The sequence below is a fragment of the Torulaspora delbrueckii genome, chromosome 1 (assembly GCF_000243375.1).
Source record: "Torulaspora delbrueckii CBS 1146 chromosome 1, complete genome".
In the NCBI taxonomy this organism is placed as follows: domain Eukaryota; kingdom Fungi; phylum Ascomycota; class Saccharomycetes; order Saccharomycetales; family Saccharomycetaceae; genus Torulaspora; species Torulaspora delbrueckii.
Window position 1 is genome coordinate 543,884 of NC_016501.1, and position 24,593 is coordinate 568,476.

The 24,593-nt window shown below is 43.0% G+C and overlaps 13 protein-coding genes across 13 annotated transcripts; 6 read left to right on the plus strand and 7 right to left on the minus strand.

Annotated features, from left to right (window-relative positions):
• Nucleotides 1-1,033: 1,033 nt before the first annotated feature.
• MAE1 (malate dehydrogenase (oxaloacetate-decarboxylating)) lies at nucleotides 1,034-2,995 on the plus strand (the record flags this gene model as incomplete). The annotated part of the gene is made up of 1 exon (XM_003678799.1): nucleotides 1,034-2,995. One exon carries the CDS (start codon nucleotides 1,034-1,036, stop codon nucleotides 2,993-2,995), a length of 1,962 nt encoding a protein of 653 aa, XP_003678847.1.
• A 43-nt stretch (nucleotides 2,996-3,038) lies between these two features.
• NEM1 (Nem1-Spo7 phosphatase catalytic subunit NEM1) lies at nucleotides 3,039-4,106 on the minus strand (the record flags this gene model as incomplete). The annotated part of the gene is made up of 1 exon (XM_003678800.1): nucleotides 3,039-4,106. One exon carries the CDS (start codon nucleotides 4,104-4,106, stop codon nucleotides 3,039-3,041), a length of 1,068 nt encoding a protein of 355 aa, XP_003678848.1.
• Nucleotides 4,107-4,316: 210 nt separating this feature from the next.
• On the plus strand, nucleotides 4,317-5,051 carry NAT4 (N-terminal L-serine N(alpha)-acetyltransferase NatD; the record flags this gene model as incomplete). The annotated part of the gene is made up of 1 exon (XM_003678801.1): nucleotides 4,317-5,051. One exon carries the CDS (start codon nucleotides 4,317-4,319, stop codon nucleotides 5,049-5,051), a length of 735 nt encoding a protein of 244 aa, XP_003678849.1.
• Nucleotides 5,052-5,476: 425 nt separating this feature from the next.
• On the plus strand, nucleotides 5,477-6,196 carry MOT3 (Mot3p; the record flags this gene model as incomplete). Its single annotated transcript, XM_003678802.1, has 1 exon — nucleotides 5,477-6,196. The coding sequence occupies one exon, from the start codon at nucleotides 5,477-5,479 to the stop codon at nucleotides 6,194-6,196; it is 720 nt and encodes a 239-aa protein (XP_003678850.1).
• A 68-nt stretch (nucleotides 6,197-6,264) lies between these two features.
• Nucleotides 6,265-6,768, minus strand: TVP18 (Tvp18p; the record flags this gene model as incomplete). The annotated part of the gene is made up of 1 exon (XM_003678803.1): nucleotides 6,265-6,768. One exon carries the CDS (start codon nucleotides 6,766-6,768, stop codon nucleotides 6,265-6,267), a length of 504 nt encoding a protein of 167 aa, XP_003678851.1.
• Nucleotides 6,769-6,950: 182 nt separating this feature from the next.
• On the plus strand, nucleotides 6,951-8,711 carry TDEL0A03090 (RING finger and CHY zinc finger domain-containing protein; the record flags this gene model as incomplete). Its single annotated transcript, XM_003678804.1, has 1 exon — nucleotides 6,951-8,711. The coding sequence occupies one exon, from the start codon at nucleotides 6,951-6,953 to the stop codon at nucleotides 8,709-8,711; it is 1,761 nt and encodes a 586-aa protein (XP_003678852.1).
• Nucleotides 8,712-9,510: 799 nt separating this feature from the next.
• TDEL0A03100 (NHP6B family protein) lies at nucleotides 9,511-10,827 on the plus strand (the record flags this gene model as incomplete). Its single annotated transcript, XM_003678805.1, has 1 exon — nucleotides 9,511-10,827. The coding sequence occupies one exon, from the start codon at nucleotides 9,511-9,513 to the stop codon at nucleotides 10,825-10,827; it is 1,317 nt and encodes a 438-aa protein (XP_003678853.1).
• A 179-nt stretch (nucleotides 10,828-11,006) lies between these two features.
• Nucleotides 11,007-11,609, minus strand: IRC21 (Irc21p; the record flags this gene model as incomplete). The annotated part of the gene is made up of 1 exon (XM_003678806.1): nucleotides 11,007-11,609. The coding sequence occupies one exon, from the start codon at nucleotides 11,607-11,609 to the stop codon at nucleotides 11,007-11,009; it is 603 nt and encodes a 200-aa protein (XP_003678854.1).
• Nucleotides 11,610-11,749: 140 nt separating this feature from the next.
• Nucleotides 11,750-12,241, minus strand: SDD2 (Sdd2p; the record flags this gene model as incomplete). The annotated part of the gene is made up of 1 exon (XM_003678807.1): nucleotides 11,750-12,241. The coding sequence occupies one exon, from the start codon at nucleotides 12,239-12,241 to the stop codon at nucleotides 11,750-11,752; it is 492 nt and encodes a 163-aa protein (XP_003678855.1).
• A 391-nt stretch (nucleotides 12,242-12,632) lies between these two features.
• RCO1 (Rco1p) lies at nucleotides 12,633-14,702 on the plus strand (the record flags this gene model as incomplete). The annotated part of the gene is made up of 1 exon (XM_003678808.1): nucleotides 12,633-14,702. One exon carries the CDS (start codon nucleotides 12,633-12,635, stop codon nucleotides 14,700-14,702), a length of 2,070 nt encoding a protein of 689 aa, XP_003678856.1.
• A 109-nt stretch (nucleotides 14,703-14,811) lies between these two features.
• Nucleotides 14,812-18,603, minus strand: PDS5 (sister chromatid cohesion factor PDS5; the record flags this gene model as incomplete). Its single annotated transcript, XM_003678809.1, has 1 exon — nucleotides 14,812-18,603. One exon carries the CDS (start codon nucleotides 18,601-18,603, stop codon nucleotides 14,812-14,814), a length of 3,792 nt encoding a protein of 1,263 aa, XP_003678857.1.
• Nucleotides 18,604-18,833: 230 nt separating this feature from the next.
• Nucleotides 18,834-20,846, minus strand: TDEL0A03150 (uncharacterized protein; the record flags this gene model as incomplete). The annotated part of the gene is made up of 1 exon (XM_003678810.1): nucleotides 18,834-20,846. One exon carries the CDS (start codon nucleotides 20,844-20,846, stop codon nucleotides 18,834-18,836), a length of 2,013 nt encoding a protein of 670 aa, XP_003678858.1.
• A 370-nt stretch (nucleotides 20,847-21,216) lies between these two features.
• Nucleotides 21,217-24,330, minus strand: TTI1 (Tti1p; the record flags this gene model as incomplete). The annotated part of the gene is made up of 1 exon (XM_003678811.1): nucleotides 21,217-24,330. One exon carries the CDS (start codon nucleotides 24,328-24,330, stop codon nucleotides 21,217-21,219), a length of 3,114 nt encoding a protein of 1,037 aa, XP_003678859.1.
• Nucleotides 24,331-24,593: the final 263 nt, after the last annotated feature.

Sequence of the window (24,593 nt, forward strand, 5' to 3'; positions counted from 1 at the left end):
TGGCTCTTAATCAGTGATCCAGGCTAGTAAAAGTTCAGATCATTTCGTACAAGGTGACACAAAATATTCCAAAATTCTTTGAAATCACCAGCAAGTACGCAAGATGGGGACCAAAGAGCAGTCAACTATCAGAATTAATATAACCAGGGCATTTAGAGAGGCATGGTATTCTAAATTCAATCACGTGATAAACACGCTCATTGGAGCGGCGTTTCATCTCGGAAAAATGTTTATCCGAGCGCTCTCATTTCGGAGAAAGTTTCTGGTCTGTTTTCGCATCGCCTTCCGGAAAAATAAACAGAACAAAAGATGCGCGATGAGCGATTCTGTTGTTCCGAGAATTCCCGACGTATTTTCTGATTTTTTCACGACGTCCCGTTCAGTTTCTGCCGTCCTATATGGTCCCGGAACAACCTAATTATTGGTCATTTATGCGCCAAGACCTCCAAATGACAACTACAACGCCAGTAAAGTATTGACCACTGTATTATCAAATAGGCTTCTCTCCATCACATCTTATTCAATTCTCTTTCTTTCTCGCTAGCTCTTGATTTGACTTTCTGACTCATCGGGCGCTTCCGTTACTATGCAGTAGCTTTATCTTAATTTTTTCGAACTCGGGTGCTCCGAAATTGTGCAGATTTGTACGCTCTTTTTACTAGCACACCACACGTATTACAACAATTTCTGTAATTGGCTGCTGCTTGTATAGGCTTCTAGAGCTTTACTCAGTGGTAAATCTCTATGCCTTGCATCTGACCTCTCGCAACTATTTTGCAATTCTTTAATCTTTTTTTCCTACGGCGACCTCTTCCGATAGTAATTTTCAATTTTTTTTCGTTGTATTGCAATGCCATATATATATCTAAGTCAAAAGACGACTCCTTAGTCATTATTTCTGGACTTTTAATCTTGAACGGTCAAGAAGATTCATGCTTCTTTAACGCCAACAAGATTGACTTTTAGATTTGTACACTAAGATTTCCTACTCCACTACTAATTAATCTGCTAGAGCGTAGATCACTAATAAGAGATGATGATGATGAGATATAGAGCCTCTTCAAGGATAGCACAATGTGCTGCACGTTCTTCATGTGCCCGTTTTTACTCTTCGAGTACCAAACCAAATTTGGCTACCACTACTAGGGACACTACATTCAACCAGCAAACGTACGGAGATAGCAACATTCAAAAGATTCCAGTGGGATCAACTGCCAAGAAACTTTTTGGCAAACCAAAGAAGACACGTTTGTCCGTCGATGGTCCTATTGAATGTCCATTGGAAAGTTTTCAATTATTAAACTCTCCATTGTTCAACAAAGGTTCTGCGTTTACACAGGAAGAGAGGCAAGCTTTCAATTTGGATGCATTGCTACCACCACAAGTGAACACTTTGGATGAACAAGTTGAGAGAGCTTATAAGCAACTTTGTTATCTGAAGACTCCTTTGGCCAAGAACGATTTCATGACTTCTATGCGTGTTCAGAACAAAGTCCTATATTTTGCCTTGGTCAGAGAACACATTAGAGAATTGGTTCCTATTATTTACACACCAACAGAAGGTGATGCAATTGCTGCTTATTCGCACAGATTCAGAAGACCTGAAGGTATCTTTTTGGATATCACCGAACCAGAGTCCGTAGAACGTAGAATGGCCGTTTACGGTGGTGACAAGGACGTCGATTACATTGTTGTTTCCGATTCTGAAGGTATTCTTGGTATCGGTGATCAAGGTATTGGTGGAATCCGTATTGCCATCTCTAAATTGGCACTAATGACTTTGTGTGGTGGTATTCACCCTGGTCGTGTGATGCCTGTTTGTCTGGACGTTGGTACCAACAACAAGAAACTTGCGCGTGACGAATTGTACATGGGTAACAGATTCGCCAGAATCAGAGGTAAGCAATATGATTATTTGATTGAAAAATTCATTCAATCAATCAAGAAGAGATTCCCTAATGCTGTGCTACATTTTGAAGATTTCGGTGTGAAGAACGCAAGAAGAATCTTAGATAAGTACCGTAACGAATTGGCTTGTTTCAACGACGATATCCAAGGTACTGGTGCTGTCGTCATGGCTTCATTGATTGCTGCTCTAAAACACACAAAGAGAGATTTGAAAGACATCACCGTTTTAGTTTATGGTGCTGGTTCTGCAGGTCTTGGTATCGCCGATCAAATCGTGAATCACATGGTTACTCACGGTCTTTCGAAAGAAGAGGCCCGCACAAAGATCTATCTAATGGATAGACGTGGGTTGATCTTGAGTTCCATGGAATCTGGCTCGACACAGGCACAACACGTTTACGCCAAATCAGACGAAGAGTGGTCTGATGTGAACTGTAAATCTTTACTTGACGTTGTCTCCCGCGTGAAACCAACCTGTCTAATCGGTTGTTCCACTCAAGCAGGTGCCTTCAACAAGTCTATCGTACAGGAAATGTACAAGCACAACCCAAGACCTATCATCTTCCCACTATCGAATCCAACCAGATTGCACGAAGCTGTACCTGAAGATCTATTGAACTGGACCGATAACAACGCCTTAGTGGCCACCGGTTCACCATTCCCACCTGTTAACGGCTACCGTATCTCCGAGAACAACAACTGTTTCTCATTCCCAGGTATTGGTCTTGGTGCAGTCCTTTCTCGTGCCAAGGTCATCTCGGATACCATGATCAGTGCCGCCGTGGATCAACTTGCCGCCTTGTCGCCATTAGAAGAAGGTAACTCGAAACCTGGTCTTTTACCACCTCTAGAAGTGATTCAGGATACTTCCTCGAAAGTGGCCACAGCAGTGATCCTACAGGCTCTAAAAGAGGGATCTGCACGTATTGAAGAAGAAGACGTGCCAGGTGAAACGGGCAAGAAGGTTAAAGTGCCGCGTGACTTTGACCAATGTCTCGCCTGGGTCAAGAACCAAATGTGGGAGCCAAGGTATAGACCAATGATCAAAGTGGATCATGATCCAACTTTCCATTCGCATCAAATTTAATGTTATAGAACAGATATATATTCAGAAAAATATGCAATAATAATCATGAGAGGAACGCTTGTTCGCTATTTTTCAATGCCAATATGTCTCTAACGTCCGTCGTGTACCTGAGTGCTTCAAGAAACGGTAAGAGAGTGAGTAAATCCGTATCTGAAGGATCACTAATCCAACCTTCCACCTGTATAGCGTTATCGACGTTCATGGCATAACTTATGGGACTATTATCCACCAGTATGACTTCCCCCAGGGTTACGGTGGGACCACAAACGATCGACAGATCTTTGATGTAACCAACGCCATCTCTAAGGATACAATTGTTCCTATAAAGTCTCTTTGAAAAACGACCAGAGAAAGAACCTTCAAGCCAGTCTATCACCGGGTCCGCGTATTCGCGCATCGAAGCGGTGAAAACCACTAGATCGTACCATTTACTGACTTTTGACAAGAACAGATCGCAATGCGGACGTTTATGAACGTAGTATAACGTCGAAACCCCACTTATAGCGAATCGTATCTCGACCATATGGCCCTGCGCAGAGTTACTATGCGAAGTCGTTCTCGAAGCAGAGTGGATCAGCGTTTCATCCAGGTCTACAACTAGCCGCTTACGTTTTTCAGCATGCAGAACAGACCGCGGTATAAGTTTCTTTGGGAATAGAAACCGACCCATACGTTTTGTACCCAACATCACTGTCGATGATCGCGAACCGCTTCGTGATCGCCTATATTTTGCCGGAGCGAGAGAGCCCTTAACTGCATCCCGCTGTAAAAAGATCTCGTCTCCACCCGCCAGGTCATCTTCCTCCAACTCACTGATCGACTGCAGGGTTCCCGTACTTCGTTTTGTACTCTTGCGTTGTAACCGCGATTTCAACCCATACTCTATAAGCAACAAAGGCAAAGAGATAATCCACCAAATTAACTGCGTAGGTTTGATTATAAGCCACTGCGGGAAGAAAAGTATCACAGCCCAAGCATACGATGTAAATTTCGATCTACGCCTTACAATCTTTTCCCTCTTCTGAACAGCCACTTTATCCTCAACATCCTCTGTCTTACCATTCTTATCCCTCTTGGACAATTGATCACTGATATAGGAAACAGCGTTCATCGATCCACTTTTAAAGCATCCTGATGAGTTCAGACCTAACTGGCCCCTTGTATGTGTTGCGACGACCCATGATCAACTACATCGTTATACAGAAACCGGATCGTAGCACGTGATGAACAGAATTACAAACAAATTTCAATCATTTCATTACAACAAAAAAAAAAAATAGAAAAACCACCAAAGACGCATCATGGCCAGCTAAATGCGGCAATGGAGCAAGAATCACTCAACGATGTTGTAAAATATGCAAATCAAAACTTTCCCACCACCATCAATGCCGCAGGTATACAACTTACTCGTAAATTACTAGCCATCGATACAGAAGAATACCCAGTGGAAACCGACCAATGTATCTCATACGTGCACTCTCCGCGCGAAGCTGAAAAACTACTATGGCAACTTCTCGAGATACTAGACGAGAATCTGGGCCAGAAATACGCAGGTTCGAGCCGCGCCCTCTACCACAATACGCGCCCTTGGCGCGTAAACAAATGGCGCGAAATGCTGACTCCGGGACTGGTATACGTGATATACAGCACCGCCGCCACCACCACCGCCACGCAGAGACGAAATGCTCCATTCTCCCCTCTTCTATTCCTCTCGTTTATGCTCACCGAAGAAGACGGCCTCGTCGCTGACGATCCGACCGAGGTATGGACCGTACTGTACCTATACGAGCTGCAACTACTGCCCCGCGTGCGGCGCCTGGGCTTGGCCGCACGGCTTCTGGGCGACCACCTGGCCCAGTGCGGTCGCCAGCTATGCACGCGGAGCCGAGCCGGCCGCTTCTCAAAAACGCGCTTCTTCGGTCTCGAGCTCACGGTGTTCGCCGACAATGCCCCGGCGATTCGTCTGTATGAGAGTCTGGGAATGCAGCTGGCCGCGGACTCGCCCACCGTCTTGGACACTGATTCACTGTACCGGTTATACGTACTGCAATTGTGAGCGTTCTTTGAATACTACCGCTTTGAGACCTCCTAGAGCCAGCAGTAGGCGGATTTGCTTCCCCTGGCGATCGCGTGATGAAGCTGGCGCCCTGCAACTCAAATTAGATATTAATTTCCTCATCTTTACTTATTTGCATGTTCTTTGCTTCCAATTCTGTCCTTCTGCCAGCTTACCGTATCAGAACTACATTGCAGGGAAAAAAAAGAAGCAAAATTTAATACATATAGACTTTCTAGTTTAAATTTATTCTTTAATCTTATAGTAAACCCTTGTTAATTATGTTGTTGTAAGTCCGTTGTTATGCTATTATAAAGACGTCCGGTCTTTTTTTTTTTCATACTCGTTATATGGTAAGAGACCCCTTGTCTATAGGTTTCCACAATTTTACCCACTAATTTCCACTGGGCGGGCAAGCTTAGTTGATGAACAATTGGCCGCATCAGCAAGGTCGTCGATCCGGGGAACAGGATGAAAGGTCGCAGAGACCTATGCCATTGAATCTTCCACCACGATACTCATACACTCAATACCCACATGCTTTCCCCGTAGTGAATGCTACGGTGCCGCAGCAGTACCTTTACGTTCCAGGTTCTGTGCCGCCTCCACCACAGGCGCAATTGCAATTCCCAATTTATCCGTATTATCCCCAACCGGCCGCTGGCGGTGGCGCGGCAGCGCCACCGCCGCGTATGAGGTTGAAATTGGAACAGCCGCCGATGCCGATGCCAATGTCGATACCAGGACAACGAGCGGTGGCTGTTGCCAGCTTGAGTTCGAATTCGGCGGATGATGAGGAACAGCGTGAAGCGCAGGGGTATGTGCATAAATGCCATTTGTGTAATAAGTCATTCAAGCGGAAATCGTGGTTGCAACGGCATTTGCTCTCGCATTCGCCTGCAAGACACTTCTCTTGTCCCTGGTGTCTGAGTAAACATAAACGCAAGGATAACTTGCTGCAGCATATGAAATTGAAACATACTGATTACGTACTGCAGGAACTGCGACTGAATAACGTTTATGTTAGCACGGAAGGCAGTTGTAAGAATAACATTAGGACGTTGTTGTATGAGGGGAGACTTAATAAGGATGAGGTGAAGAAAGTTCTTAATTCGTTAATCGACAGGCATAATAATAATCAATGAAACATTATCTATATATATATATATATATATGTTAATATGAATATATACATAAGATCTAATACATTACATCACAGCATTTCTCTTACCACTGCTTCGTGTGGGAAGTCGTCGCTTGTGGGGTCCTTGAGTATATGTGTGTTTTGGAATTCCTGGTGTTTTGTCAGTGCGACCGCGTAGGAACACGCGCTGATAGTTAGTCCGACTGCTACGACGATAAGGGAAGTGGCCTGGACGGCTATGGAACACCATTGAATCACTGCCATTACAACATAGAATAAAGTACGGTAACCATTGGTTTCAAACCTCTTGATGAATTCGATGAAATTATCGCTTAGTGGGCAGATCTTGAGTAGGAAGGGAATTTCCACAAATAGAATGATCAATCCTTGCACGATGGCAACAATTCCAAATGCGATCACTGCGCTGACGTGGAACAAGTTGGCGATTCCAAGGGCAATGCATAGAAAGATGTTGATGTATCCGAACCAACGACCATAGAGACTGAAATTGAAACTTTTCAAATCTTTAACGATTCCAGCAACGTTGATGAACTGTCTTACACCCAATGCCATTTCACCGCTGATGTCTGTGTTTTTCGTAGTGGGTGAAGTGAATGGTCTTCTCTATTGGTGTGTGATTGGCGATGCTTTAAAGACCCCTTCTCTCGTTTAAGCCGTGCGGGGCGATCAGCGATGAGTAAAGTCAAATACGAAACGCATCATTCTTTGCAATCACCATCCATTGTTCAACACTTATGCACCCGATGAGTTCGAAGGATAATAACGAAGGTGAAGATTTGGGTCATTTGTCGCGTACTTTGCAAAGCAGTGCGTTTATTAGTGATTTACAACATGGTTTGAGTCTCAGTAACGCGCTGACTCGTTTACAGACGATGAAGGCACTAATGGAACAGTTGGTTTCTGAAGCGATCGATAATAATGTCGAGAGTGATGATGAGTATCAGGATTGTGCTACAATGGGTGATGAAGAACCACTGGGTGTTACACCAGTGACTGCTCCAAGGATGATTCCAACGTATAACGATGTGGTGATACCACAGGATAAATATCCCAACGAGCCGGAACCGAGGGATTTGGAACCACTTACGACAATAACATCGAAGGAGAAAAGTGATCATGGGTTGTTAAGACAGAGGATAAAACAGATCAATGAACTGGAACTTGAACCAAGGCAAAAGGCGTTGATGATTCAAAAACTTATGATGGGTGATTACAATGCAAATGAGCAAGTTGAAGAACATGGGGATAATGATGATTACGAGAGCGCTATTGCTTCGATTACGCAGGAAGATTATGAACCTGTATTTCAAAAACCGGGCGTCTTGGGTTGCCCTCATTACCAAAGAGCTTGTAAATTGCAATGTGATACGTGCCGTAAATGGGTCCCTTGTAGACTGTGTCATGATGAGTTACAAAGCGAAAAGATGCATCTGTTTGAAAGGGATAAAACGCAGTGGATCATGTGTATGAGGTGTCAAAACGTCCAACGACCTTCGCGTGCGTGTGAAAAGTGTCAGGAAGAATTTGCTGCTTATTGTTGCGAAATTTGTAAACTTTACGATAACGATGAGGCAAAGGATATCTACCATTGTGATAAATGTGGGATTTGTCGGCTTGGGCTGGGACTCGGAATTGATTTCTTTCATTGTGATAAATGTCAAGCGTGTTTGTCAATCGAGCTACAGGATAATCACAAGTGTATCGAACGAGCTACGATGTCAAATTGTCCCATCTGCGGTGACTACATGTTCACATCGGTGAAACCAGTGGTTTACATGTCGCCCTGTGGTCACGCCATCCATCAGCATTGTTTTGACGAGTACACAAGGCACTCATACAAATGTCCACATTGTCAAGTGACAGTTCTGAATATGGACGCTCAATTTAGGGTACTGGATAAAGAGATAGAAGAGCAACCATTACCAGAACCGTACTGTCATTGGATGTGCATTGTGTCTTGTAACGATTGCAAGGGGAGAAGTAGGTGTAATTACCATATCCTTGGGCTCAAGTGTGGTCATTGTCTCAGCTATAACACGACTCAGATCAAGCTCATCAAACCGGAAAACGACAAATCACAAGGCGATAACGTAGACCTTGCTGCGTTGGAAGAGTTTAGCCATTCGATGAATCATTCAGTAAGTGAAAATTTACTAAGAGATCATTTCCAGACAGAGGACGTTTCTCCACTGATAAACATGGATAACTCGATGTTATCGAATTTTGACCACTACATGAACGATTATTTCAAGGATGCCCGAAGCGATAAGAACAAGGAAAGTCATCACGTTAACGATTTCATAAATACAAAGAACTTGTTCCGCAAGGACGATGAAGAGATCGAATCACAAAGCATGAATAGAGTAAGCTCACTCACAGAAAAGTTCAAACAACTAATCGGTGATAGTTTGCCCGTACAAAGATCGTTGAGTGATGTTTTCCAAAGATGGAGACAGGATTCCAACGAAGCTGAGAGCTTCAACGACAAAAACTAAATAGTTTACACATATATAATTTAGCCGCTCAGTTCTTGTTTTCATTTTTCGCTCCGAGCCTACTTAAGGAGCGGAGTAGAATCAAACAGATCTTGTTCCTTACCACTTCACTTTCAACACGAAGTTTAAAATACCACTCAAATAAGTATGTTACAACAATTCAAGGATCTTTATCGGCAAGTCGAGGATATTCTGGTAGCTGGGCGCCTAAATTAGTATCTCCCAGTTTACCAGCCGGCCATCACGTGACAGGCACCGTGGGTCGGACATCATGAACAACGAGAGGGGGCTTGGCGAGGAGGCTTTGCAGGAAACAGTGAGCTGTCCATCATTCCTTTCGTCAATCCTACTGGGAAACTTACTGGGAACGAGCAGGGGACGGATGAGGCCTTTGGTGGGTGGAGCCACTACTCGATTGTCGTGCTGGTCTCGGCAGAATTTTCCCTCGCTCCTGGGCAATCTTAGAAACGATACTTCTGAGACTAAGAAACAAACGCTATCAAAGGTCATAACGCATACTGCCGCATACGTCAGTGCTTCTACTGAATACAACCTAGAGAGCCCCAAGCTCACTTATTGTTGATACCTTTCTACTGAAGTTCTACCCAAGAGCCACTGTGCCTCTGCTGTTTTTTTTGCTTCTGAGGATTGTATAAGCAGCAGCTTTCCCGAAATAGAATCTGTAAACAACGCACCCAGTGAGTTGACTGACCACTAGCTAACCTCATACCTCGAACCCAATTTCGCTTAGACCAATCGCTTCGTCCAAGGCCTTACTTTCTTTTTGTCCCTCCTGAGAATGTCCTCTACAATACACGTCCCAGGCTTGAATCCCGGTAATTCCCCTAAACAGGAGGAATCAACAAACGGTACTAACAATTTGCTAGCTTTAGCATCGGAACATTTGCAGTATCAGCCGATCGATAATTCTGATACACAGTATAGGGATATACATCATTCTCAAAACTTGAGTCATTATCCTGCTCAAGTCTTCCAACCACAATATCAGCCGTCTCAATCACAGGTTCAACAACAACATCAACAACAACAACAGCAGCAACAGCAACAGCAACAGCAACAACATAGACAACAACAACAACAACCGCACGCTTTATATCAGCAGCAGTTTCAACAGCAGTACCAACAGCAGTATATTAATCAGCCAAATCAGCACTTGCAGCAGAATCAGCAAAGGCAACCACAGTACTCGAATCAGCAGAGTCAATCACTGCCGCAAGCACAGCAACAACAGCCTAGTTCAACTTCGCTCTCACCAGAATTTGCCTATATCCAAGGGAATTCGGGACTACAAGCATTCAATCAACAACAGCTATCACAGCAACAGATATCTGAACTAATGTACAATTCTTTCCTATCACATTTGGCTCAAAAACAAGTTACAGGTGCTTTGAGCAGTGCTCTTGGCACTGCGTCTCACCTCAGTCCAGCCGCTGCTGCGGCTGCGGGTACTTCGTTTCTCACGCAACCCACTCAAAGATATTTCCACAACAATTTGAACACTTCTCCTGCTATGATGGAAGCCACTCATCCGGCTATGATGCAACCATCTCAACAAATCCAGCTCCAGAATGCCCAACCAGTGGCAAAGAAAATGTCTTCGACTCAAAGTAGGATAGAAAAGAGGAAACAATTGAAGAAACAGGGTCCAAAGAGACCATCGTCTGCCTATTTTTTATTCTCAATGTCCATTAGAAACGACTTGTTGCAGCAATATCCAGAGGCAAAGGTCCCTGAATTGTCTAAGTTGGCATCTGCCAAATGGAAGGAACTGTCCGATGATGATAAGAAACCTTATTATGAAGAATTTAGAACCAATTGGGAAAAATACAGAGTTTTGAGAGATGAGTACGAAAAGACTTTGCCACCAAAGAGGCCTTCAGGACCTTTCATTCAATTCACTCAGGAAATTAGATCTACTGTTGTTAAGGAGAATCCAGACAAGAATTTGATCGAAATCACCAAGATGATTGGTGAAAAATGGCGTAATTTGGATCCCCTCAAGAAAGCTGAGTATACTGAAACTTATAAGAAGAGATTGAAGGAGTGGGAAAGTTGTTATCCCGACGAGGCCGAGGTTAAAGAAGATAAAAAATAGTTTCGTTAATAACCTGTCAATCGGCAATTGTATTATTTTAAATCCTCATTCTTTCCCCTGATTTTTTTACTTTGCAGTCTCTAATATGTATAATGTTGCCACAGGGTCCTAAACCTTATTTTCGCTACCAAATATTCTCTACTCGTACTTAATACTAACACTTTATTGATCGAGTTTGCTTAGGATACGAAAACGCCAACCAAACACGTCTCCAATAACTTGTCGAAACTAACCCATCTATGATATTTGTTAAACATTTCCGTACCATCCTTACCAGCGCAGGTTTTGAACAAAATATCTACACCACCAGGATGGAAATCAAAGTAATATGTCAAACAGTATACTCTTCCTTTTATCACACACCAACAATCATCAAGTGTCTTGTGTTTCTGCAAAAGCTCCCTGTCTATGTTGAGCAAGGGTCTGATTAAATATGGTGGAACACCTCTCTGTAACTGTATCAGAGTGTGGGGATGGTTCAGTTGTTGTAATTTTTCCATATCCTCACTGAGTAACCTGTCTATCCCGACTACCAGTCCCTGGCTCTTACCCTTGCCCGACGCCAATGCATGCCAATCCAACGCACTGTGACCTGGCTTCAGCCTGACCTTGTTTCTATACCCACCTGCTCCAAGTGTACTACACCCTGCCTGAGTAGGTATCCCATCCCTTAGTGATTGACCCAATCTTGGATTAAATTGGTTTGAAGGTGGGGCGAGAGATGATTTTGAGGCTGCCGGTTTCCTCAAATTGTCTTTGGCAGTTTCAATTTGCTGGGCCATTGGGCGTGTGTGCATGCTGGTGGTATCTAGTGGTTTCTTGTGCATTTTGACAATAGTTGGTGCTCATCGCTTGATTTCCAATTTTTCACTATTCATCGAGATTTACTAGGGGTTATATAAATACAAACACAAGGGTATCATCAATACAAATGGCGCCCACTAGCCTGATATATACAGCAAGCTTTGGGATACAGTATGTGAGCATACAATCTGGGATCCCTGCTAGTCAAAGAAATCATCCTCGTCGTCATCACCATTCTCGCTGGGCAGCTGATCATGAACAGCCATCTCTCGTCTATCGAATATGATCTTGGTGTCATTTTTTTATTCTGTTCCCTGGCTACACCATGCAAGATTTGCACGATTTCATCTTCAGTCACCTTATGCGAAAGAGCACCTTGGCTCACCATCTTAGCGAGATATTGTTCAACTGCTTGTGCACGATCAGGTCTCACCAATGACACTCTCGAAAGCCTTTCCAGTGCCTGAGGTTGTAAATAGGCTGCAATCACTGTCTCCAAACCATTCGAGCCAGCGCCTTTCCCGCTTTCTCCACCGCTGCTGGGCCCCTGAGTCCCGCGCTTCAACTCAGCCAATCTGGCCTCTCTCAATGCTTGTAACTCAGGATCCATACTCCAGCACAAACTTCGTCAGATACCAAGAGCAGTGAACCTTGAATCATTAATCTACAAGGCCATCGATCTCTTCAACCTCTAGGAGTTTTTACCAGAATTAAACAGCACGTGATTTAGCTGTCCGATCTAACCCGGGTCTGTCCGGATGCGCGCAAATTTGGTAAGTACTAACCATTAAGAGAGTTCACGACTATTATTTAATACCATTGAAGGTTTTCATAGGGATTGCAGGCATTGGAAGGTCTCGTCAGGGTCAGTCTGCTTCCTATTGGTGTTGTAACATTGACTGTGTTTAGGTTCCTGGTTGGTTGCAGTTTGATTTTAGTTCTTTGTTCCGGTTGTATTCAAGCATTTTACCATTGGTTGTCAATTACAAAAATATCGAATAATGAAGCGTAAGTTAACTTCTGGAATCCCAGATAAAGGTTCAAATGATGAGAAAAAAGACGATTCCGTGTCTACGAATTTGTTCAAAGCTCCGAGTAATGTTGGCATCAGCGAAAGTTGGAATGACAGTAGTCGATCAAATTCCCCCGGTGCACAAGGTGTGAGGAGACCAAGAAGGGCTACATCACAGAATGTTGATTACGACTTAAAGAAAAGAAGGATTATACCGTCTGAAGATTATTTTCGTAAAGAAAAGACCAGGAAGGACGTGTTGGCTGGCAAGGGTGAAGATAATTTTAATTATCGCGATGAAGAAACGCAGGAAGAAGGAGAGCCAGTACACAAAGAAGTGATAGAACATGATGAGAACGGGGACGCAGTGTATATGAATGAACCGGAAGAACTTAATGATGCAGTGAATGGTGCAACGGGATTGCCACTCAGTCAGGGTCCTCCGGAAAAGGTAAAGAAAGAATCACTATGGAACTATAAGAAAAATTTGTCATCTCCAGAGTCATATATGTCTTTATCAACTTCTGAAGGCAAGAAGAATCTGGAATTGAAGATATACAGGCCCATGCTGAAGACGGGGAAATCGGAATCGATTACAAGGTCAAGTAGTCTGAGAGAAAGGTTACATCCCAAAGATATTCATGATGACGAGAGAGATGAGCTGATCAAACCAGAGCCTAAGAAGGGACATGACCACCACGGACCCAGTCATATTAAGATTAAAGCTACCGTTTCAAAAGAAACAAAAAGCAAATTATTTGGTCAGAATTCGCTGGCTCATCTCGTGAATACAGCCACTAGGAGCAGCCCAAGAAACTTGACTCCCACACAGGAGGTGGAGAATGACGATTTTTGTTCATCGTGTTTACAAAGTGGATCTTTCCTTTGCTGTGATACATGCCCGAAATCATTTCATTTCCTTTGTTTGAACCCACCATTGGACGCTGATAACCTACCAGAAGGCGACTGGTCTTGCCCACAGTGCACTTTCAAGCAAAAGCATCAAAACTTGACTCAAATAAGGAAAAGTGAGAAGGAGTTCATAAGGACAGAGTTACCTCCAAGCGCCAGACTCTTCGGGAAATTGCTCTTTCAATTGGAGGCAAGTAATCCTAAACAATTTAGCCTTCCTCCATCGATAAAAGACTCCTTTCAGCACGTTAGAAGTGGTTCCAGAGGCCAATATTGTGATGAGAGGGAAAAGGAACCCCTGACAGAGAAACAACTTTTTGGGTCAGCATACGGTCAGTGCATCTCCAAACTAGATAGATATAATCCTGATATTCATCTGGATCCGGACACAGGGAAAATACTGATATGTTATAAATGTGGTACCACTAAGATGGGTACTTGGGATGATCCAGACACATCCCGACTAATTATGAGGTGCGATTACTGCAAGACTCCATGGCATTTGGATTGTTTACCAAACGTCCCTCGAGCATCATTGAAGAACCTGGGAACCAATTGGAAATGCCCTTTGCATGCACCAGCACGAAAAGAACCACACTCTCAAAGAAGGTTGGCAAAACACCAGAAGTTTATAGAGCCCTACCAAAGTTGTGGTTTCAGAAATAATGGAGAAGTCGACATTATACTCGATGAAATCACCGCCCCCGCCTCGAGAGGAATGATAGAATCTTTAAAAAAGAGCGGAGATTTCCCACCAATCTCATTACTACGAGAGAGATCAGTTAAACTGGATTTTCTGGATAAAGTGTTCCAAGCTAAAAAAGTACAGAGGGAAAATGAGTTTAAGTGTCAAGAGCGGCTCATAGACAGACTGATACTCTCCTCAAACCAAAGCATTAACGAGAAATCAAATCTACAAGAAATCATGTCACTTGTCTATTTCACAATGGGTGCCGCTAATCCCCCATGGAAAAAGCTCTGGGATTTTAAGGAGCTATGTTCTGTGGCACAACAGGAGTTGGACCAACAGGAATTTGCTCGGGAAAATATAACAGATGATGAGTTGAGACAGCTTTCCTTATTAGAAAAACTGCTGGAATCGAGGCCAAAAGAAGATATCTGCAAGATTTTGAATATAAAGCAATGAAACTCACCTTTAGTCTTGCAGTGAGTGGCATTTCTATGTAAATATAAGTGCTCAAGTTGAGCATGCAGTAGTAAATAGCGAGACATGCTCCGAACCATTACTGAACGCATCATTCATCATCGTCATCGTCGTCATCGTCCTCGTCCCTATAATCCACCTTCTTTCTCTCCCTCAAACTTTTCTTTAACTTGGACCGATCAGATCTTCCTGTTCTAGTTTTTGTTCCTGGAACGTATGCATTGTCACTCTCAGAGTCATCATCACTAGTTTCAGGTTCAGCTTTCTTCGTTTGTTTACGTTTCTTGTTCGACACTTCATGATTCTCGTTATCTAACATTCTCTTCTGTATTTTCTGCTTTTGCGTCTGTGAAGAGTGTAAATTACGAGCCACTTTGGCCCTGATGTTCATTTGCAACTTCTCGGTGTATTTCTCTGGTAAATAGCTTTTGAACGAGGCCTGTGCTTCTTCAATTGTACTGAATGGTGTAAACAAGTCAGCAGGCAAGTTGAGCTTTCCTGGATAAGCCGAATGTTGCCAACCCTTCTTCTCTTTAATGGCAAGAAGAATCATCTGCGCCAACTCTCCTATGACATACATTCTGGCGCAAGGTTCTGTCTCTGATTGCTGATCGTCATTATTATCGTTCACATCAATAGTTAAGTCACGATAGTTTTTCACTCTTTCTGCTAAATAATAGAGCAAGCTGAAGTTTTCCTGGATGGCAATGGAATCGAAGTAGAATACGAGGTAGTCGACAGCTGTTGTTAATGCTTCCAGATAGGGATCTCCTTCCACTTCTAGTCGCTCGACAATGTCAGGATGATGAGCAATAGCATGTATTAATCTGGGAAGTGCTCTCTCAAACGTTGTGTTTTTCCTGAAAGATGTTTTACCAAAAGTGTTGTTGATCCAAGTCTTTGTACTAGTTTTCAGCTCGACATCAGGCTCGTAAGCTGTAAAGAAAATGAGAGGCAGAAACTTTATGGAAATGGACTCCTTAGAGATGTAGTTTTTCAGGTGATCGAGAAACTCTTTTCTGACTGGTAGCGATTCATCCTCAACTATATTTATCAGGGTTATAACGTCAGAGGGCTTGATGAAATCATTGAAAAAGGGTATGCAGGAGAGTTTGAGTGCTTGAAGACCAGCGCAGCATCGCAGTTTTGTTTGATAACTATTCGGCGTCGGAAAGAATTCTTTGTTATGCTCAGAAATTAGCTCACCACCACTGGCAATCAGATAAAAGAACAGTTTGACTTGTTTTTCGGTGAAAACAGTGGCCAGCTCGTCATTTGAAGAATCTGCCGATACGGCCTTCAACTTGTTAGTAAAGAGTTTCAATGCAAAAACTTTGGAGCTGAGCGCGTAATATTTCCTATCATTCAATTCAGAGTCAGGAATCCAATCGAGCTCCTGATTTGAATCTCCAACAACTTGGTTCGCTAGCAACACTTCCTGAATTAGGAAGCTTACGATATCAGTGGAATCTCTATCAAGGACGTGCGGACAATACTTGTATATTTCGGCCAGTACTAGTATATGAGATGCAAAGTTTCTATCGTGCTTCATGTCTAGTGGTAACACACCATTTTTGATTTCCGTAAGGCTTTCTTCTGCGAATGGCGAGAGTGCTATCAGCTTGACGGCGTATTTTGCAGTGGCCGGATCACCTTCCAAGGCAAGGTTCTTTAGCTTCGAGAAAAAAATACTGTCTTCTAGATTCACTTGATCTGTCAAAGTCTTGGATATCTTATAGACAGTTTTCAAAGCTTCACCTAACGTCAAGGTTTCGCGTTGAGATTCAAGGCAGCTCTCATCCTCAATAATTCTTTTCAAAGTTCTGACATGATCCTTGAATAATGCAGGGTTTACCTTGGAAATCTCATCCAACAGCCTGCGCTTCCATGTTGTTCCATCTTGTGAGGTATTTCCGGTATCCAAAAGAACAGGAATATTGGAGAAATTGTAAATGAATGGCGATGACCTGTACAGTAATACTTCAACTTGGGCGGCTATATCCTTTGGCATGATATTAGAAATAGATTTGACGCCATGCTTCCTGAAAAGGGCCGGATCACGTAGTTTTGTTATTACCTCTTCCATACTGTTCTTCAATGTCATGAGAGAAACATCGTTTGTGATACACGTTTTGATAAGGTAGAGTATCCTCTTGTCGTTAATATCCTTCAACGCTTCTAACGCTGCAGTAGCCTTGATTTGATCAGAGAGACCAGAACTCAACCATGCAATGGTCTTTTGAAGCTTAATTGCTACTGAATCGTTTGGAAAGTTGTCTTGATCATTTTGCAATTCACAAAACTCAATGAACTTTGAAAGTGCGACTGCCATCTGCATTTGACGTCGATTGAAGGCAAGAAACGATGAAAGAGCCTTTTCGTCGAGCTGCGATACCACGTTGAGCAAGCTATCAACTCTCTTGCGATCGTCAACCTCTAGAGGAAGGATTGATTTGAAAATCGTCAAGTCGACTTGTTCATTGATGTGTAAATCATTGATGTAATACAAATCAAACAGAACTGACGGGATGGTATCGACTATCTCCCAAATACCGGAGTTCTGAGTTGTTCTCTTGATATTCGCTAAGGACTCGGCAAAGAAATCCGCCACAGTTGATATGCAAAGCTCTCTCACTTCTCTATTTTTCTCTCTAGTCAAAGGCAGCAAACATTCATACACGGAGGTATTAGTTATACTTTTCCAAATATCAGCAACGGAAAGTTTGTCAAAGATCAACACGGAGGCTTTTCTCACTTTATAGTCAGAGTCGATTAGCGTCTTAGCTATACCTTTGTTCAGCTCTTGTGCTATATCGTCCCGCATTGACAATATTGTCGGTATAGATTGTGTCCATAGTAATCTCACTTCCGCCACGGGATCTGCTATCTTAGAAAGCCAGGCATTGAAGGATTCTTGGTGAGTAACTACGAAATTTAGAGTTGATTCTGCGGCCAGTAGCTCGCCCACGAGCTTCGTGGCCTGCTTCCTTAACATCTCGTCATCGGACAGCAGTTCATGATAGATAAAGCCTATCACCGCCGATAATAGATCTGGGACAGTCTCCCATAAACGGACATCTAGTTTGTGTAGTTTTTCAACAGTTCGACTGGCGCTGTATTTGGATTCGTAGGCATTACTATGCTCCTCGCTGGTGATGTGGTATAGTATCTCAGAATAGTATTTGGTAAGATGTCTGCTCATTCTGCTTGAATACGCATCGCAAAGGATGAGACTTACCTGATAACCACAGTTTGACGCAATCTCCAAACCTTGTGGAACGTTTCCCGGATTGTAAGTCAAGAATTTATTGAAGATCAACTTCAACACTGGGGTTGGTACATTATCAAACTCAGATATTACCTCACCAAGTATACCTGCAATAACCTTGTATAGTTTGAACGGAAATTTTTTATCGTCATCGTAGAAAACCTGGAAAAGATCTTCCAGCAGTTTATTAGAATTGGGTAAGTCTGTTAGAAGGACTATCGACCTGTATTCGAGCATTCTGGTTATCAGGTAAGTTTGCTGGATGAAGTAACCATTATCAGGATTGCCAAGGAGATCGAATTGGGAAAGTATCAGTCTGAATATATCTGTCAACTGGGTCTCAGTATAAGGCGCGTCAGGTGCATAAAGCCTTAATATGTCGCTCAAACAGCACGCCACAAAGGCTCTAACACCGTTGTCCTTGTGTTTGAGCAATTTTTTGTTATTCAGGTCAGTGCGATACCTGTCTAGTGTCCTTAAATCGACTTGACCTTGTTCCAGAGTGGAAAGTTCTTCGTGAAGGGAAACGAGTCGACTCAAGATCTCATCTGTTGGAACCAAGCTTTCGGCCGTCGATATGATAGACTTGTTAAACTTCAGTTTTACTTTGGCCATTCTCACCAGTTAGATATTGATATTGATCCAATCGACTCTGTTTGTCTTCCTCGCTGATGTATGAAGTACTGTCAATGGTAAGCATTACGCGTCAGATGTCCGCCACGCGCTTCATCCATCAATTGCAGAGCATATAGTAACAATAAAGTTTTAAAGAACAGGCTAGAATACAGGCTAAGTTCGATGCAGTGCTATGAAGAATTGACTATATTTACATAAAATGCTCAACTTCAATCTCGCGAGGCCTCACTTTCGTTGATGCTGTCGTTAACGCTGTCGTTAACGCTCTGACTAGCACTATCACTGAGACCGGTCATTGCATTCGTTCGTCGACGCTCCGGCTGATTATAACCATTCAGTAGAGTGCCTACAGAGGCCGTCTGCATTCTTCTGATCGGATGCGAGTCTCTTGCGTGAGACCTGGCAGAGTGAAGAGGTTGACGTCCGTCGAATGTTGATGTATGTGCCCTTTGGAGATCAAGATTGTTGTAGTTGGATACACCGGCAACGGAGTTAGCTGCAAGAGCTGCTCTATGTGTAATGCCAGCATCTTGCAACTGTTTTTCCAAATCTGCGGCGTTGTGGGGTGATTCGGCATGACTAAACTCCTTAGTCAAAGACTTTAGCAACCCGTTTTCTTTATTATGCCATAGATGTCCAGCGTCAGCTTCGTTATATGCCAATACGCCTGGTTTATTGTAAGGAAAAGTATCTTGAGTTGTTCTAGGTAAGTGACCTACCGTCTTGGATCTGTGCTCAACTAATTTCGTCAAAGCCCTCTCCAGCTTAGCTCCTGGTTTTTCTTCTAAAACGGTATACTCATCATCATTATTAGCTTCCTTCTCGTATGTCGATTGATTTTCCAATGTATTAGGAGTGTCAGTCCCCCGCCGACTGACAGTGCGACTTGTTGTATTGCTATTATAACGAGGAGTCTCATTTCCGTCTCTGTAGGGCAGTTGATTTAATGCATAGTTTGGGTTTTCGATGGTTCTTTCCTTCCTAAGTGGTTCACCCATTCCTCTGACAGGAAAAACACCTGGTGGAGATCGAATAACACTACGTCGACGACTTGAAGGATTGGAGCGTCTGCTGCAAGTGGATTTTAAGGTGTGCATTTCAGATAGTGTTGGATTGTAATCTTCGGTGTTAGCTTCGTAGATTTGTGGCTGAAAGTCGCTTAGAGCAACCTGAGATGTCCTTGCAGATGACAAATTGCGTGGTCTAGTAGCTTCTCGACTTAAGTGGCTACTGGCACTATTTGAATCATCCATATCTACCTTTTCGGAGGGTTCCCCATCGTATTCTTCTGTCTCCTCAGCCTCTTGTTCATCTTGTCTCTCCTGCTGAGGTGATATCCGGACCACTCTAGAGTCCGTGTTCAATTCAGGTTGTTCATCTCTAGCATCATACTCTGGTAGTGATAGTCTCTTTCGATCCTGCTCCACTACGACTAAGTGCAAGTAGAATGGTATTACTAGACTGAATGAAAATCCACCAATAATGTTTCCCACACAAGCTGGAATAAGTAGCTTCCAAATGTACTCAGCAACCGTAACTGCGCCTCCATTCAACATACCGATGTAGCAGTAAGTCATATCTGCAACAGCATGCGTAAACCCACATGATACAAAGGTAAAAATCGGTAAAACAATAACCATTAACCTGACGTGCAATGGTTTTGCCATCAATTGTAAGTAGATGGCAAGGCAAACGTAGAAATTACCCGCGATACCTTTCAAAAGAGTTTTTATGAAGGAGAAACTGGCTTTATCCTCAACTAATTTACGGGAACCAGCTATCCACAACTCTGAGGAACTTATACCTGAAAGATGAACAAAGAGGTAAGAAACAAATAAAGAGCCTCCTAAATTACCCAATAAACTGATAAACCATGAGATTAACAGATCGTAAATCGTAACTGCCTGTCGCAGTACTCCGACTGAAAAAAATAGAATATTAGAGTTGAACAAATCGGCACCCATGATAACCACGTAGAAAAGACCTATACCGTAGGTAATACTGGAATAGGCACTAAGCACTCCCGGATTACTTTGCCATAGGCCAGGGTTATCAGCATGAGCTGCAATAGTTAAAATGGACCCGGAACTGAAAAGGACTCCACCCACAATGGAGTTAATCACCAACGTTGGAATTTGCAATCTTGCCTTCTTCATAGCAGTCGCTACGACGGCCAAGGCCGTCTCATGCGGTGTATTATACAGCGTATCATCTGCCACCATCGATGTCCGAAAATTGATCTCCTTTCTGATGATCCTATTAATTCGCACCTGAACCCGAAAACTAACAGGAATTAGACTTATGAAGTTCAGTCCAAACAAGGACTAGTAACTGGAAGATACAGCGATGTTGAAAGATCAAGAGTGCCTAGTTTACCTACTATTGGTTCATCGACGCCCATTTTAGGCTCCGCGAAGCTTCTTGCGGAGACGGGACTTACTCAAAAGGGAAAATGCCCTAGTAATAGAGATCATATCTCAACTAGACCTCGATCGAACAGTGATCTCTGGTCGGCAATTAACCGAATGGTTGAGAAGTGGCTTCGATAGAAGTACTAACAAAAGCTGTTGTTGTAACTCACAGCTTTTGCATTTATACTTCGTGAGTGATTGCGAATACCATATCGCCCAACATGAGTGATCTGGAAGCTATGGACTCTGTAGGAAGGATTTGTATGCAGCAGGTCACCATCTCTCTCGCAGTGGTATCCGGTAGCATTAGCCCTGCTGCGAGTATGCCTTCTAGAAGCACTTTTGACAATGATGTGAGGGCCATTTCCGTGATGGTAGGGAATTTCCTATGCGGTACCAAAGAAGTAAAAGCTTCTGCGTAGTCTTGATTATTGAGCTTTAGCTCCTTCAGTAGCCCAGATTTATCTTTCCAAGTCTTCCATAATTCAAGGAAACGTGTAGTAACGAAGTCACCAGCGCAGAGTATTACTTCTTGAAGACAATCGCAAGCGGGTTTCACGATTGAAAAGTCATTATCCAGTGAGCAGAGCGCCAGCGTGTTCCAAATTTGTGCAACTTGAGGTAGAAGAGAGTCATATTGCGTAGCTAGCATGGGTAGAATCAGCTTCGTACAACACAGGATTTGAACTCGAAGGGATTTTGATCTGTGAGTTAAGAGACGATCACCATATCCAAGAATTTGTAATAAAATCTTATAGGATTTTCGTGGGATTGGGGAAACCCATTGGTCTTCTTTTGCTTCACCTTCTACTAATTCCGGCTCATCTCCGATATTCTCTTGTTCACTCTCCTCTTCGTCATCGCTGTCTAGTTCCCTCAATTTCGAATCGAAATATTCCTGGAAGTTCTTAGGTTTATCCGCCTCCAAGGATTCAATTTCGTCATCCTTAGTGCTTTGTTTATCCATGACAGCTAAAACTTGATTCAAACTCGTCATACCCCAAGGCGCATCACCACAATTGGACTTGTGCTCTTGGGTTAATCTTGATTCTTCATCATTAGTCGATAGGTACTTTTTCTGTATTTCCAGGGCTATCACTTCAAAAAGTTGAAAGAATTGAAGACACATCTCGCTGTACCCATGATAATAATCTAAAAGCTTGAAAATTGTCTCAATGATATCTTTGAAACTCTCAATCGTCTCATAACCGGCTATCCGGCAGATAACCATGAACACTGTACTAACTCGTTCCGTCATACCAGAGTTTAGTCTCGAAGAAATCGAGTCCGCAAGATAATCGACATTGCTCAGGATCAACTGCTGTAAAGAATCATTGTACAATACATGAGATATGGTTAGGGCACACGATTGAGCAAAATGACGGACTTTGGGAGATGAAGAGCCCAAATTCTCCACAACAATGTACAGGTAATCCATAAGTTCGGATGAGAATTCTTCTTTCAAACTATTGCATACGAGCTCAATCGATTGAAGCACGACGATCAAAGACCTTTCCGAAGATGCTGTTAGTCCTACTCCTTCCGTTTGCATCACTACTGTTTGTGCCAAATCACTGCCAAATTCTAGAACGTCATAGCATGCTTCTTTGTCTAAAATCTCGTCACTGTCGATATTCAAGTAATCGGTTTCTAATTTCAAGCTTGTCTCGCTAATACCTGAGACTAGCCATGAAGATACCCACAATGCAATCGTCTTTCGAGAGCTACCTTCGCATGTTTGGGTAGATAGAACCGCATCAATCAAGGAAGTTAACTGACCATGCTTGTGAGCTAGTGAGCCCAAAGTCGACAAGATACGACCCAACGAAACCTCAACTTTTTTTGGGATATTCGTGAGAACTGTTGGCATTCCATCTGCGCGTATCAGTTCTTGGTTAAGTGCATCATTCAGTATAACCTGACTGCTTTGCTCTATTATACTGTACTCGCGTTTCTTCAGAGCTGAAACCTCGGTTGTTGTTTCTAGAGTCTCTATAAGCGTTGAGCAGACATTTTCGATGAACAACACGTCGTCCTTTGGAGCTACATCTCGGAGTGAGATTAATGCAAAGTTCAAGGACTTGAGCGCATTTCCATCCTCAATATGGACCCATTGGTTTAATTGGTCGAATCCATCCCTCACGATATTTCGTAGACAGGCTACGTGAGACGCCAATTGAAATTTGGGATCCGTCCTTACCTCTACCAAAACTTTAACGAAAAGATTCTCACAGTTCTGGAGAGAATTGTGGCATCTTTCTAGCATCGCTGAAGCAAACTTTACCAATGCTGCAGAGATTTCCCAATTGTTCCTTTTGAGTAGCTTTGGAAGTATTTTCTCTAAGGCTAATTTGACCTGCGATGAAGTCCCACGTAGCCAACTCGTTGAACGATGTTGACGGGGCTCCGCCCCGCCTGAGTTATTGATTTTAACAAGGCCAAAGGTAGAATCCCCTTTGCCATCTGCGATGGAGTTCAACTGCTTTAAGTCTTTCAGTTCGTGCTGAACAGCGTTTAAGCTAGTATCGTCATAAATAAGTAACAACAGATCTCCCATGACATCGAGAGTGCTCAATACCACTTTATAGTTCGTGTTCATTCCTGGCATTGTCAAAACCTTGCAAAATGTAGAGATGTTTCCAGGTAAGATAAACGAAAGCATTTCACCATCATGTATGATCTCCCGGTACAGGATCTGAAGCGCACCTATGGCAATCAATTGCGTCTTCATATCCTGTGAGCTCTGCTTTAAAATGGCAAGCAGAATAGATACGCTGTGACCTAAAGCATTGAGTCTATTCGGATCACTCGCTGAGAAGAATTCGTGACAATATGATTGATGACTTAACGATGTAATAAATTGGAATAAAGCGCTGCAAGCGGCCTTCTTATCGTCCTCAGAACTTCCAATTAGCGACTCATTATCTTTATCTGGGTTTATCAGAAATGTTATCAATGGCAAAAGTTGTTGAGCCAATGTCTTCCCTAAAGTTCCATCACTTCTCCAGGCCAGTCGCAGCAGATGAGCGATGATTAATAACACATAATTGGTTTGAGATTTACCCAGAGAATCCTGTTTCAAAAGACTGGATATTGGAACGAACACATAATCTGCCAATTTTGTACTCAACTCATCTGTGTATGATGCTAATTTGTTCTCGAGATTCTTGAGGGCATCTTGTAAGGGCGTAGATTGTGGATCAAAGGTCTCCTTTGGCTGGAATGAAAGACGTGATACATCAATACACAGTGGTCTCAATTCGCCGAATACAAAGGATTCTCGGGACATTGACATATCCGTAACGTTTTCCATGTATGATTGATCTCAGAGTCATCGCGCAGAGAGTTGATCATTTTCGTAAGCGAGACTATGTTTAAAGAGACCTGCTAGTAAGATGTTAAATCAACGCTAAAACGGTTCAAACAACTCGACCCTGTTATCACAAATTACTACCAGTACTTCTCAGAAAGTCTTCGGCGAATTGGATAACAGGCGCTGCTCAAAAGCACAGTACTACAATACACATGAACATGAATATTGATTATGATATTGGCGAG